The sequence below is a fragment of the Haliaeetus albicilla genome, chromosome 24 (genome assembly GCF_947461875.1).
Source record: "Haliaeetus albicilla chromosome 24, bHalAlb1.1, whole genome shotgun sequence".
In the NCBI taxonomy this organism is placed as follows: domain Eukaryota; kingdom Metazoa; phylum Chordata; class Aves; order Accipitriformes; family Accipitridae; genus Haliaeetus; species Haliaeetus albicilla.
In genome coordinates, this window is record NC_091506.1 from 6,051,949 (window position 1) to 6,064,779 (window position 12,831).

The 12,831-nt window shown below is 42.1% G+C and overlaps 1 protein-coding gene across 1 annotated transcript in view; it reads right to left on the reverse strand.

The window, feature by feature from the left end:
• Positions 1 to 280: 280 nt before the first annotated feature.
• LOC104316123 (uncharacterized) overlaps positions 281 to 12,831 on the reverse strand; it is a 32,276-nt gene continuing 19,725 nt past the window's right edge. The window contains exons 9-12 of the mRNA XM_069769915.1: positions 12,386 to 12,594; positions 11,786 to 11,858; positions 7,122 to 7,239; positions 281 to 944 (exon numbers count right to left, since the gene is read on the reverse strand). Coding sequence (XP_069626016.1) covers positions 749 to 944; positions 7,122 to 7,239; positions 11,786 to 11,858; positions 12,386 to 12,594 — 596 coding nt within the window. The 3' untranslated portion in view covers positions 281 to 748. The remainder of the gene's footprint in view (positions 945 to 7,121; positions 7,240 to 11,785; positions 11,859 to 12,385; positions 12,595 to 12,831) is intronic.

Here is a 12,831-nt window from a genome sequence, read left to right on the forward strand (position 1 = left end):
ACGGGAGAAAAAAAAATATTTGGAAGACGACCTTTGCTTACATCTGCCTATCAAGGAAAACAAAGACCCAGTTGTATCAACATTTATACATGGGTTTAACTTAAAGTATATGAGCAGTCTCCACTTACCTCAATGGGCTTTGGATTAGAGCCATTATAATTACCAACCATGATTCTCTGTTAAGTGCAGTACTTTTCTTTCAGGGGCATTTATGTGGGTGTTTGTATAAACACAGTTAAAAACTAAGAACACCAGTAAATATAAAATGGCAACATTCAGGTTCAAATGCAATGAACTAATTTATTTTTTTTAACACTACATCCAACTGTTTTTCACCACTCATAGATGTCACTGGAACAACTTGAATACAAAAAATTGCCTAAGAACAATATACTACACAGACCAGCTAATACTGATTGCTTTAAAAATGCCCCCTGTTAAACTAAGTAATAGCCAAATTTCACTGCAGTAAATGTGCCTTTATATCATTAAATACTAATTTAACAGAAATCTGAACGCGTAGTGAAAAAACATGAAAATGTTGAAAATGAAAGATTGCTTTTTTATCCTTTTTTTTTTTTTTTTTTATTATATGAGTCTCCAAAGCAACACCCAAAAGAAAAAAAACAATCGTTTCATATTAGCTGGCCACTTAGCCGCACAGGCCAAAACTGGGACTGAGCTAAACTCTAACAGGCACTTTCCAGTGTGACCTATACCGCTGAGAGGGGAGGCAGGAGGACGCCCCTTACCACAGGCTTTGGCCGCCCTCGATGACCAGATTATGACCTGTCATGTAATCCGAGGCTTCGGAGGCCAAATAAACAACGGCAGCCTGCAGGTCGGTGGCTCGAGCCAGTCTCCCAGCGGGGATGTCCGCCAGCCAGCGCCGCACCAGCGGCCGCAGGTCCTTGGAGCGGATGAGCGGCGTGTCCACGATGCCCCTGCCACGAAAGCACAACAACCAAGAGTTTAGGACAGGGTTTTCCCTGGAAGGAAAGGCGGCCCTTAGAGGTTTTCGAGGTGTTAATTCGGAAGGAAAACCGTGGAATAGCACGAGGGAGATGTGCAAGTCAGACCCGCTCTGCCTCTGCTGAAAGTCGTCATGCAAACTTCGGTAGCGCTTCTTTCCTATTGCCTTTTGCCACTGCCGGGCAGGTTTACAGGTTTTCTTTACAGTGAGTACACACGTACTATCTTCTTAGCTAATAGCAGTATCCCCTTACTTTTAGGCTACTCGTTGTCATCGCTAGTTTAAATTTTTTTACGGAAAACAAGCATGGCATTGGAACCGAAAGCGCCTTGAACCGGGTCTGTCACGGCCTTTGGGAACTGTCACCCTTCTACCCATTTCTTTTCTCATCACTTCGCAGCATAATGTCACACAGCATGTTTGTGTACAGCCGAGAAACTGAAAACAGCCCAACTTCCCGCATGTCAAAAACCAGGGGAAACAAAAGCCAGTGTCCTTCTGGGCACCAGACCCTTTCCACACAAAAAAGGAGAGGCAAAGATAAGCACGGTGCGATACCCCTTAAACCAATACCCCGACAAATCACACCGCATCTCTCTGTCTTGCCTCTTTTACATTAAGGAGTGACTACACCATTTATTAAAACTCTGCTAAGTTCATTTTCTTCAGGTGCCCTAAAAATGAGTGATGCTCCAGAAAGCACAATGCAGGGCGAACGTTTGGCTGGCTTTTATGACTTTAACCGCGACTGATTTGCCATACTCCTCCTTAACAACATATTTGTATTTTGCAAAATGTATAATTTTTTCAACCCCTGAACAAATATATTTACATAACTGTGTCTAACGAGAAATTACATTTAACTTCTCAGAAATGACAATAACTAAAACCTGAACTGCCAATTCCACTTCATTAGTGTGGTAGAAATGCATTCCAAATGTTAATAAAAATTCCAACATGCTGATAAATTAGCGCTTCTAAGGAGCATGTGACACCTTGGTTAACATATTCAACCTCAATTATATTTCTCTTCAGCACCCTGTTATCTGGAACCTTTGCTGGCAATCAGAGGTGCTGTTTTTCAGCGGCCAATTTTCTAGATAATGTAGCTTATCAACACTGTGGGTAAACTTGCCAATGAAATCAGGCTGCACTGAACCACACACACGCTAATTGCATCTCTTTTTTATGCATATTTACAGACTGTCACTTCAAAGAAATCAGTGGCCCATTGAGGCAGCCAGTTAGCTGGAAGAATTGCCTCTTGCAAATGAAAATTAGCAAACAAGCTAGTGATAAATATGAAATGAACAAAGTATAAAAATACGCGTTTTGTTCTGAAACTTCATCGGCATCCCAATTTATACTTCCAAGGAAATAATTTTTTGAGACACACTGGATTCTGGGTATGAGATTTACCTTTTGTTTTAAATGAAGGCTGAAATCTGCTATTTACTCTGTTACAAAGTGGAACTAATTCAGACTTCCCCCCAAATATTTCTGTTTTCACTAAGCAGGCAGGATTTAAATATCGGCTTTATTTTTTATTGTAATTGTCAATAAACACCAGAGCAGTTCAGAAACACTGAGCGATGCAGATCACTTTAGCTCTGGCAATGTAATAAAATCAAACACATTCCAGTATAGGACTGCAGACAGTTCACTTATTTCCCCCAAGCACAGACCCCCGCTCTCCCCCTTGCTCTCCCAATCTCCTCGATAACTGGTTTTCTTCAGCGAGAAACATGCTTTGAGCAGCAGACGAGAAATATATTGGACTCCTTTTCCTTACGTGCCTCTCACCGTGCTTACAAAACCATCAACATGATCATTCTGGCTTTACACTATCAGAGATCAGAATAAGATCCATGTGATTTTATAATTTTTTTAATTTACATATCTGTTTTAACCACAAGAGAATGCAGATTAGGGCGTACGACACATAGTCCTCCAGCACAACAGATTTTGCTGAAAAGAGGACATTTTTCAATCTGTTTGGAAAAATGATCTTTGGTCTGATCACTGCAACCTGTAAATCACAGCACTGTGCCTCTCACTGGGCCTTTCTTTAGGTTCACTTCAAGTAGCAAAAATTTAGATACATAACAAAACTTCATTACAAATTTTTGTTATATAAATGAGAAAAAAATATAGCACAAAACTTAAAAGTTGCAAACACACATACTGATGGCACTATAAATATTAGGCATGTCATTGATACTACACATCTTCTGGGAAAGCTTTGGTGCCAAGTTGGGCAATTTAATGTTGTCGAACCCTTTTAGGCAGATTTTAGTTGGCTTCTAACCAGTTCCAGCAAAGACAACTGCCAATGCATTAATTCCCTACCTCATCTCGTATGCAGTGCTGAGCCTATCAGTACTTTCTGTTGCATGTCAATGTAATATCAAACTGCTGGTTCCTTAATGTTAGATATGAGCATCAATATTTCATTATTGATACACAGGACAATTCGAGACATTAGGAAAAAAAAAACCCCAACAACAAAAAACCCACAATTGCCTAAAACATTTCCACTTCGAGAGACACATTAGGAAAAATATCACTTACCAGATACTTAACTGGAATTGTTATGTGCGCTCAATCCCCAAATGAGAGGAAAAAAAGATTCCATCTGTGTGTAACTTGATTTCTTTCAGATGAGTTATTAATTTGAATGAGTTAAGTACACTCCACTTAATCAGGAAGTGTTTAATCACAAGATCCACTTAATTGGGACATCTCCCACGGAATTAAGATTTAAGTCCAAAGATACTTACCAGCAACGACTGCTGCTTAATGGGGATAGTAATGCTGCTTAATTGGGACACCTTCAGGGGATGCTGGGGTGCTCCTTCTCCTGCCAGCTCTGCCTCTCCTTCCCCCATGATGGGGTACACCCCAAATCTGCAGTGATCCCACCCTACCTGCTTTCTGAGTCCTTGCACCCACCGGGCTAAAAGCCTGGTAGAGCACCAGACGGCTGCCTCCGTACCATCCCAGGGGAGCAAGGCAGGCATGCGGGAGACAAAGCCTCTTTGCTCATCGCAGCCCAAACCCAAATCCCTGCAGCCCAGCAGCCCCTGGGACTGCTGAGTTTCACTGGGTCTCCCACAAGCTGCCCTGGCTGCGGCTGCGGGTTGAGCTGAAGATCAACTTCCAGCCGCCCATCCCAAAAGTCATGACATTATAGCATTTTATGCCTTGCAAATCAAGCAGGGAGATACAATTAGCCCCCCAAATGGACATTGATTCAGTGCAACAGCTGCAAAAACGTTCCAATGCTGCACGTGCCAAAAACCAGAGACCCTCAAAAGTCCCCTGCTCCATCACACCCAACACGCTTCACGTAGGCAGGGACCAGCAAAGGGACTAAACTACCCTGTGGGCAGCCAGACATCGGCTGCCAGGCAGTGCTCTGTAAAAGTCCCTGTTCACACCCGGGTCCCCTCCGCAGGCTGACCCCTACGTCCCCGTCAGGAAGACTCCAGCACCTTCTTCATATTGCACGGCATTGGCTGCGCAGCAGTCGCACTAGGTGGTGGCAGAAGGGCTGAGCGTGGTATCCTCTATAACACGGAGATGCTTGGCTGCTGCATGGAGCAACAGGCAAAGTCAGCCAAAACATCCAGGGGGTCTTGGCCACCTTCTCCTCATGGACATGAGGCTCGCCTGGCCAGCCGGAGAAGCCTGACTCTTCAATTTTATAAATGCAATAAATTATCCTGAGGACTGTGCCATAACATTTTATGCATTGATAACTTTTATGCATCGCTCTGCATAAGTTTTATGCACTCATTAAGAAATTAAGTTGATAAAAAGTGACCAGATAGGAAGAGGGAAAAAAGGCCAAAAGGTTTGCGCGGTGAAATAATGTTTAAGGCCAGACTGGAGTGTTTGGAGCATCAGACAGAGGTAGGCTGAGAGCGCCTTAAAGCATTAATGCAAGTGTGAACGGGAGGGGCAAAGTACTTAAGGACACACTTACATATTTTACTTATCCAGATATTATCTTCGGTACCATCACGCCCTGTATATTCACCTCTGTGCTCCTCACGCTCCTCAAGATCCCCTCCTGTTATAAGATGACTACGTGCTGGGGTGGACACCCGTGCTTAGACTTGTGCGTTTGGGACATTTTTCAACCCTGCGAAGTACTCTGACGGCTTTGAGTTGCATTGAGGCTACTGCCCGGTGTTGGGTACAAGAGGGTTGAAGATGCCCCCGTGCCTCGGTGAGTCGCATCAAGAGACACGACAACGAGACCGGTGGGGTCCACAGTTCTGGGGATGGGTCCAAATCTGCGCTGAAACACAGGTTCACATCTCGTAGAGGCAGCAGGGTAAACGTGAATATTTGTTCACTCTCAAGCGTATCTGGGTTTTGCTTGCGGCGAGGAGGGATCTGAGCCACACGAACCGCTGTGGGCTCCTTCCTCGGAACGGTGCCCGCTGCTCCCCGGGCAGCCCGGCACGAGGGGCTCGGCCAAAGCTTTGGACTGCCAGGAGGAAAACTCTGCCCGGCTCCCGGACCGGTTCGGTCCGGGGCCAGGACTGCTCCGTCCTGGACGGGGGACATCAAAGACAGCAAAAACGTTTGTCCTCTGTGCGCTCTTTCTGGCTATTCCTCTGCAAAGCAAACCCTCCCTTCCCGTCGTAGGATTTTGAGCTCAGAGCTGTTGTTTAAGACAGGTAGGGATGATTAAAATGCAACCCCGTTTTGGCTTGAAAAGTAGAAAAAGAGAGGCACGACTATCTTTTCTCCATGCTCTGACAACTGCCTCCAGAAACATAACTTCTTCAAGTACGAGTGTCTGCTTCCAACTTACACAAAACACTGAGTTTTGATCATTCAGTGGATATTTTTTAAATTTATGTAAACGCTCTCGAAATGGGTAAATCCTCATCTAAGAGCTTCCTTATCCGTGATTGCTGTGAATACGGCACTACTATCCCACCTCTGTTGGTAAAGATTACCCATGAGTTTTCAGATACAGTTCCTGCCAGGTTGTACTGAGCTTCCCTAATTCCCTTCATCTTCCCCGGCTCCCGAAAGCCAGTGTAAATTCACTAGCACTAGTCGTGAGAACACTATTGCAGAGCTGATAGCATTGGCATGGGGAAAATCCCATTATAAAGTAAAATGCTGTTTAAAGAATTTGTGGATCACATAGAGCGACGGCTGGAGTCACTGGTATAATTAGTAATAAATAATCATAAGGAAGACAGCTAGCACAAGGAAGTTGAGAGCAGACCCACAGTAAAAACAGAGGCACTTGCCATTGAGCTCTCTGAAATATATTTTTTTTACTCCACTTTGTGGATTAAAAGACGTAATTTGTTTTTCCTAATTTGATATACATTATATCTTCGTTATTACAATTTAACTCTTGGGTTAAAATCCTGCCCTTCTTACTTACTCTGATTGACTTCAATGGTCTACAGAATTTGACCGCTTCCAATTAACACTATCCACTTGGGTTTTTGCTTAGCACTATCATGCACTGTTAATTGTTTAATAAAATGACTGTGTTGGGTATGTGTGTGAGAAACAGGAAGAGAAAAAGTGTATGTGGCAAGAAAACTCTTCTTTGTGAATAAATACCATAAAATAAAACATACACCTTTAAGCCTCTAAAAATAAGGAAAATGTAACTTGTAATAAATATATATACATATATATATATATTTACAAAATTACACCTGGCCTCCTGTGATTGTCAGAACTGAACAGTATCTCAATTACAGCAGTACAATGTGGCTTTTAAAGTGCCTATATATTTGTCTCAAGTAAAAAAGGGAAAGAAGTATTGTCTATTAAGTGTCAAAAGCCTTTTCTTTAACCGCAGAAGGCTTGGACAGACTAAGGAAATATTTCATCTGGAAGAGAAATGCTAAAAACTACCCTTCACGTTATTGGAAAACCTATTATCAAATGCTAAAACCTCTTCTTAAATCCCTGAGTATACACAGCAACAGAGCAGGCTTGGTTCTAAGTATTTAAACCTTTGTTAAGGAAAAGACAACACAAAAAGGGATGCAATCCACCTGCTAATTAGAAACTTTATTTGCCGAGATACTGTTCATTTGAGCTTTTTAGAACATTTCGTTCTCTTTGTACTTTCAAAATGAGACTACATTTTACTTACGGGGAAATGCAGTTGACTTTTACTCCTCTGTCAATCCACTCGGTTCCTAATGTCTGTGTTAATTTTACGACCCCGGCTTTCGAGGTGTTGTACGCCAACTGCTTCTGCGGGTGTGGGACTAGAAGGGATTCAGAAATAGAAAATTATTTATTCTCCACAAATGAAGATAGCTTAGGCACTACATGGACAATTCCCTGCATTGAGATGAACTATTTGCCATTTTCCCTGATACTAGGCAGGGAGCAACAAGAATTTAGCCACCCACAACACAAAAATCTAAATCTGTATTTTGCCATATAACATTTTTGCCTCAGCAGCTGGGCTACTGGAAAAAAATGGAGGGGAAAAAGAAATAAAGAAATTTAAAAGGTTCCATATTTGGGCAAAGCCAAAACCAATGTATTAAACATACATATGTAATATTTTACTACTTCTGAGAAAGAGAAATAATCATATATAGACACGCACATTCATATATTATACACATATGTATGTTTATATACAAAATACTTGTACACTGTAGTACTAATATAGTATAGCATAATATGATATAAAATGTGATATAAGTGCATAATAGATTTTATATAACATATTATATTATATATAGCTTCTTGGAACAAATTATTCTCCTTAATTTTTAAATTACCCATAGTCTGAACAAACACATCATATTATCTAATCAGTGTTTGTGTGGATGTGAGCGCAGGTGCGTCCCAAAAATTCAGAACACCCACCACTTTCAAAATCTGAAGCTTTTGAAAAATGTTTCAGAGATGTCACATGTCAGTCAGAGAGGGAAAATGATCGGCTTGCTAATTACAATGTTCAAGCTTGTTAGTGCTGTGTGCTCGGGTGGCTCTGCCCCTCTGCCAGCTCGCACACTCGCAGTGTTCCCAGGAAAGCTACTTAAGGACAAATCCCCAGTGGGTGCAAAGTGCTTTAAACCCACGGGAGTCCAACCAAGTCGGTCCAGCTGTTGGGATTTACACCCACAAAGTGGCTCTTCTTGGACTTTTCTGGCTGCCGTTATGACTTCATTAAACAAATCCAGCGCAAAGCGCTGATCCATCATTAGCATCGTATCGGTACTGAGCGGCGCTGAGCTGCTGACACTTTTGTGGAGGGAGAGTGGGGAAAATCAGTGCTAAATATCAGTAATCACAAAGGCAAGCAATTGTAGCCTGCAGGGTTAGGTAACGCTGAACCCTGGAAGAAAGTGAATCGCTGCGTTTGTGCAAGGTACAGCAGGCAAACTCCACAGCATTTTGATAAAAGCGCGTAAGCGGCACTGGTAGATGGCATTAAATTGGTCTTAATTTATTAAGTTAAGCCGGTGCATCAGTTCTAGATCGCTGCCATCCATGGAATCCCAACATATCCACTCTTGCTTTTATTGACTAAAACTGTTGGTTTTGAGTATGTCAATTTAAAGGGCGAAAAGAAGATGATAACAAATTGAGTTATCCAAAGTCTGAAAGAGCCAAAAGCCCTGCTGCAAATTACTGACCATGGGAGCAAAGACCTTTGCCTTGAACATAGATGTTTGTGAGTAGATTTAAAGCACACACATGATGGGAGCAACAATTAGTGTTTCTTTTTTTCTGCATGTGCTGAAGGTTTGGTCAGAATTAGAGGCCTTTTGCTTGCTACAAGGAGCATTTCACACCATGGCCCCCCTCTGCCAGCATTTTTTTCTGCGCTCATTTTTTGTTCAATATGAAATAATTCGCATTTTGACCAGCAGAACCGCTTTGTCCTCTGCGTGTGCCTGTTGCCCCCAGACACAGCGCACCGTGTGGGTTCTCGAAAAGATATGGAACGTAATTTCTTGATTAATTGCCACGCATCAGCTCCAAGTTACATACAACTTCGGTAGTTAACCTTGTAACCTCCCAAAAGCGGTTCTTTGCTAAACTTTCCAAACATGTCTGTTTGTGATAAATCATTCGGCGTTTGCTAAGAGGATAAGAGTTTTGGCACCGGCTCCGCACCTCTAGCGCACGTGGGTGAGAACAGCAAGTTGCTGCAAGCTATCAGAATCAGCTTTCTGATTTGGGGTGGGTGCTGAGAGAGGGTTTTCAAGAGTCCTTCCGTGTAAATGCTTTTGTCTTCCTAAGAATATCTAAGGAAGGTTATTCAGAAGATGAAATTTCCCCCTCCTGAGACACTTAGCCCCTCTCAACTGGAAGAGCTTAAGAAGGCGGCAACGGGCGCTGCGAAGCTCTGGTGCTGGGTGGGCTTTCTGCAGCTGAGCACCCCACGCTGCCTCCTCTGCCCTCACCTAAGGTGGTCTCTTACAGACAGAACAGCAAATCTGCGACCCTTCAAACTCGTACAAAACGGGGCTAGAGCTCGTAAATAAAGCTGTGCCTCCAGCAGTGTCACCAAAAAAATCTGAATTTGTAGGGCATCTGGGAAGTGAGGACGCTCATTCCTGTTTCAGACGGAGAAGACGGGAGGAAAGCAGATAAAAACGCTGCCAACATCAGCTGCATTACATTTTAAACACCTGACACTATGTTTTTGCAACCTTGTTCGGTGCATAAGGCTTCTAGCCTGACTTGGAAGCAGCCATGTAATGTCAATGAGAGGTGCACACAGATAGAGAAGACCAGACCACTTACCACTAAAGATATTCACTGCAAAAATTACGGATCTGAGTTACACCTGTGCAAATCGCAAAGTCGCAGCAGCCTCATCTCCGCTGCTGAAACGTACGTCTGGAACAATTCCAGTGAAATACCAGAATCAAAATGCACATATGCAAAATGTATGCAGCTTATCTTCAATTAATTAAAACTGATTCTGAGCAGTGTATCTGGAAAAATCACAAACAAAAACCTCCCTATCCTGCTAAGTGTCTCCTCATTTTCCTCTATCTCTGAGGAAGGACTCAACCTACCAAAAAAAAAAAATATCCCCTAACTATTTCTAGAAACATTTCATACTATGCCAGTTGGCCAACATACTTAAATAACCAACCAACCAACATATTTATTTAACATTCAGCAGATGGACATGATATGAACATCGTGGTTTTCAGTCGTAGTTTTATAACTACTAGATTTTTTCAATGCCAAGATTCAAACAGGTTCAGAAGGTAAACACATCTCTTCGTCTCTTAACTTCTGGCCTAGCATGCATTAACTTTCAATGACATTTAAATGCATCTTGCAATGACCCTTCCAGGCTGCTCTCAGGGTTGCTTTCCAGTATTTGTTCCTGCTCCAGGACCGATACCACCCTTAAACGTGATTCCCGCGTGGGTCTCAGTGGACTTGGCATGCCAGCCGAGGAGGTGCAGCCCCGAATTGGGGCTGGGATGGATGCCGCGGTGGAACAGCATCACCTCCCGGCTCAGCAGAACTGTGCCAGGACCTGATGGAGAAGCTGGGAAATAGCTCTCCTCAAGCAGTGGAGAGCACTTCTGGGCTGCAAGAGCAAGACTAGGAGCAGTGTGCCACACCAGCAGACCCCCAGCTGGTGCCGATTTCCAGAGCTTCATAACTTTCCCTAGGGTGGAATACTTCCCCGTAAATTTTGCTTTGTGACAAGGATGTGGACGGTGACAGCCCAAGCCCAGACCAGAGCCCCACTGTGCAGGGCAGAGCACAAAAAAAAAAAAAAAAAAAAAGTCTTGGGCATTTGAAATTTAAAGCCTTACATTCTTTTCAAAACTATTTTTCTTTGGGAGAGTTTGTAAGTCTGCAAAGCTGGGGCGGAGGGATGGTGCCTGTGTTTAAGCATAAGTAAAACAGCTGGTAAAGACACTTGAAAAAAAAGATTAACAACGACATTATAAATGCATTTTTTAAGAAACATTTAAAGTTACTGTGCAATAAACTGAGCAGAATGTCACAGAATGTCAAACTGGGCACAGTAAAAATAAATGTTATTCCCAAGGAAAATAAAAGGACTGCATATTTATGTAACATTCAGCAGATGGACATGATATTAATACAGGAGTTTTCAGTTGTACTTTTATAGCTACTAGATTTTCTTGCCTAACTTGGCAACCCAAGGCACCATTTGATTTTTGGATTCGGACAATACTGCAACAGATGTCCAGACCAATAAAATAAATTCCTAAAGGGCTATGCTTAATTTGTGTAATTGATCAATTTTTGTTACATGGGCCTCAGTTCACCAGCATGTAACTGCCTTCCAGATTAGCTCAGCAGTAGGGATTTCATTCCATATGTTACGATGGTTTATTGGCGCTTTTGACGACACTGCTGATTCAGCAGCGTTGGTGGAGACACCTGTTGGCAACGATAATGAAATAAAACCCGCGGGTACCGGGGCGAAAACCAGTGCAAAAGCATTCGGGTGGCTCGTAAACATCTCGGGGGCACAGCTTGCCGCACTCAAACGCGTTTGCTTGAAATTCCTGGGGAGTGCACCAGCACCTCTCCTATGCCATCAGTGCATCGGAGTCAGAGGAGGTGACTCCGCCTCTTCTATAAAAAGTAATAAGTGCTCTAAAACATAGAGAACAGATAAATGTTGAAAAATGGTATCAATAAAAATTTTGTAGTACATTTCCTCTAATACAAAATGTCAGTGATTTACTCCTTCCCAATACAGGTTTAATTGATTCAAATAGCATCGGTAGTAATTAAAATATGGATTCTGAAGCACAACTGTTAACTCTCATCACTCACCTATTAAACTTGCCATAGATGCTGTGTTAATTATCTTCCCATATCCTTGATTCAGCATAATGCGGCCTGCAGCCTGTGACAGAAATTAAAGGAAAGACCAGTGACCCTTTTTGTGATTGTGCTAATAATGACATGATAATAAATTAGTCTTCACTTTTCAGAAGAGTTTATGTGCTAACACATTTTTTTTAAGCACTTGATATAAAAACTTGGTATAAAAATGGCTGATGTAGGAAAAATCCCGTTGCCATTTCAGACCCTCTTCACTTTTGGCAATATTTTTTCAAAATAATCACTAATGTTGGGAATGGCCCCCCCAGCTTTCTGGTTTTCAGAATGCGTCAGATAACTACTGTCCAAAAAAAATCTGGTCATTCTTAAATGACTGGGCTTGGGCAGCCAGTAAGTACCAGCTGCTTTTGAAAATATTGACCAAAATCTGTGATTGATATAAAGGAAATCTCTCCCTAACTCCACCAAAACTAGGATCAATTTTATCGTGATAATTAGTAATAAATTGTTATTAAATCTTGGTAAAGTAAATGCTTAGAAAATTGTTACGCATTTGCAAAACAAACCAGTACAGCATTTCACGCTTACTTGGCAGCACAAAAATAATCCTCGTAAATTAATATTAAAAGTTTTGTCCCATTCTTCTAGGGAAGTATCTTCACTTGCAGAGTTCATATTGATTCCCGCGTTGTTGCATGCAATGTGAACTGTGCCCCAGCGAGCTACGATTGTATCCACAATCCTTTGCACATCCTCGGGTTTGCTTACATCTGCTGCGAGGGCAATGCTTTTAATCCCTGCATTAAAATGAGAGTGATGAAGTCGGTACAGGAATTCATAGAGGAAGAAAAAAAAAAATCTATGTTATGTTTATTTGTTAATTCATATATATATATTGTATTTTACATATATATGTGCCACCTTAAGTCATCGCTCCACAAATCATAGCAAAATAGGTGCTTGTTATAGTGATACTGCTATTAAAGTTGCTAACTGGTTCGAGGTTTGCTTGTTGGAGGCAAACCCAAACCCGA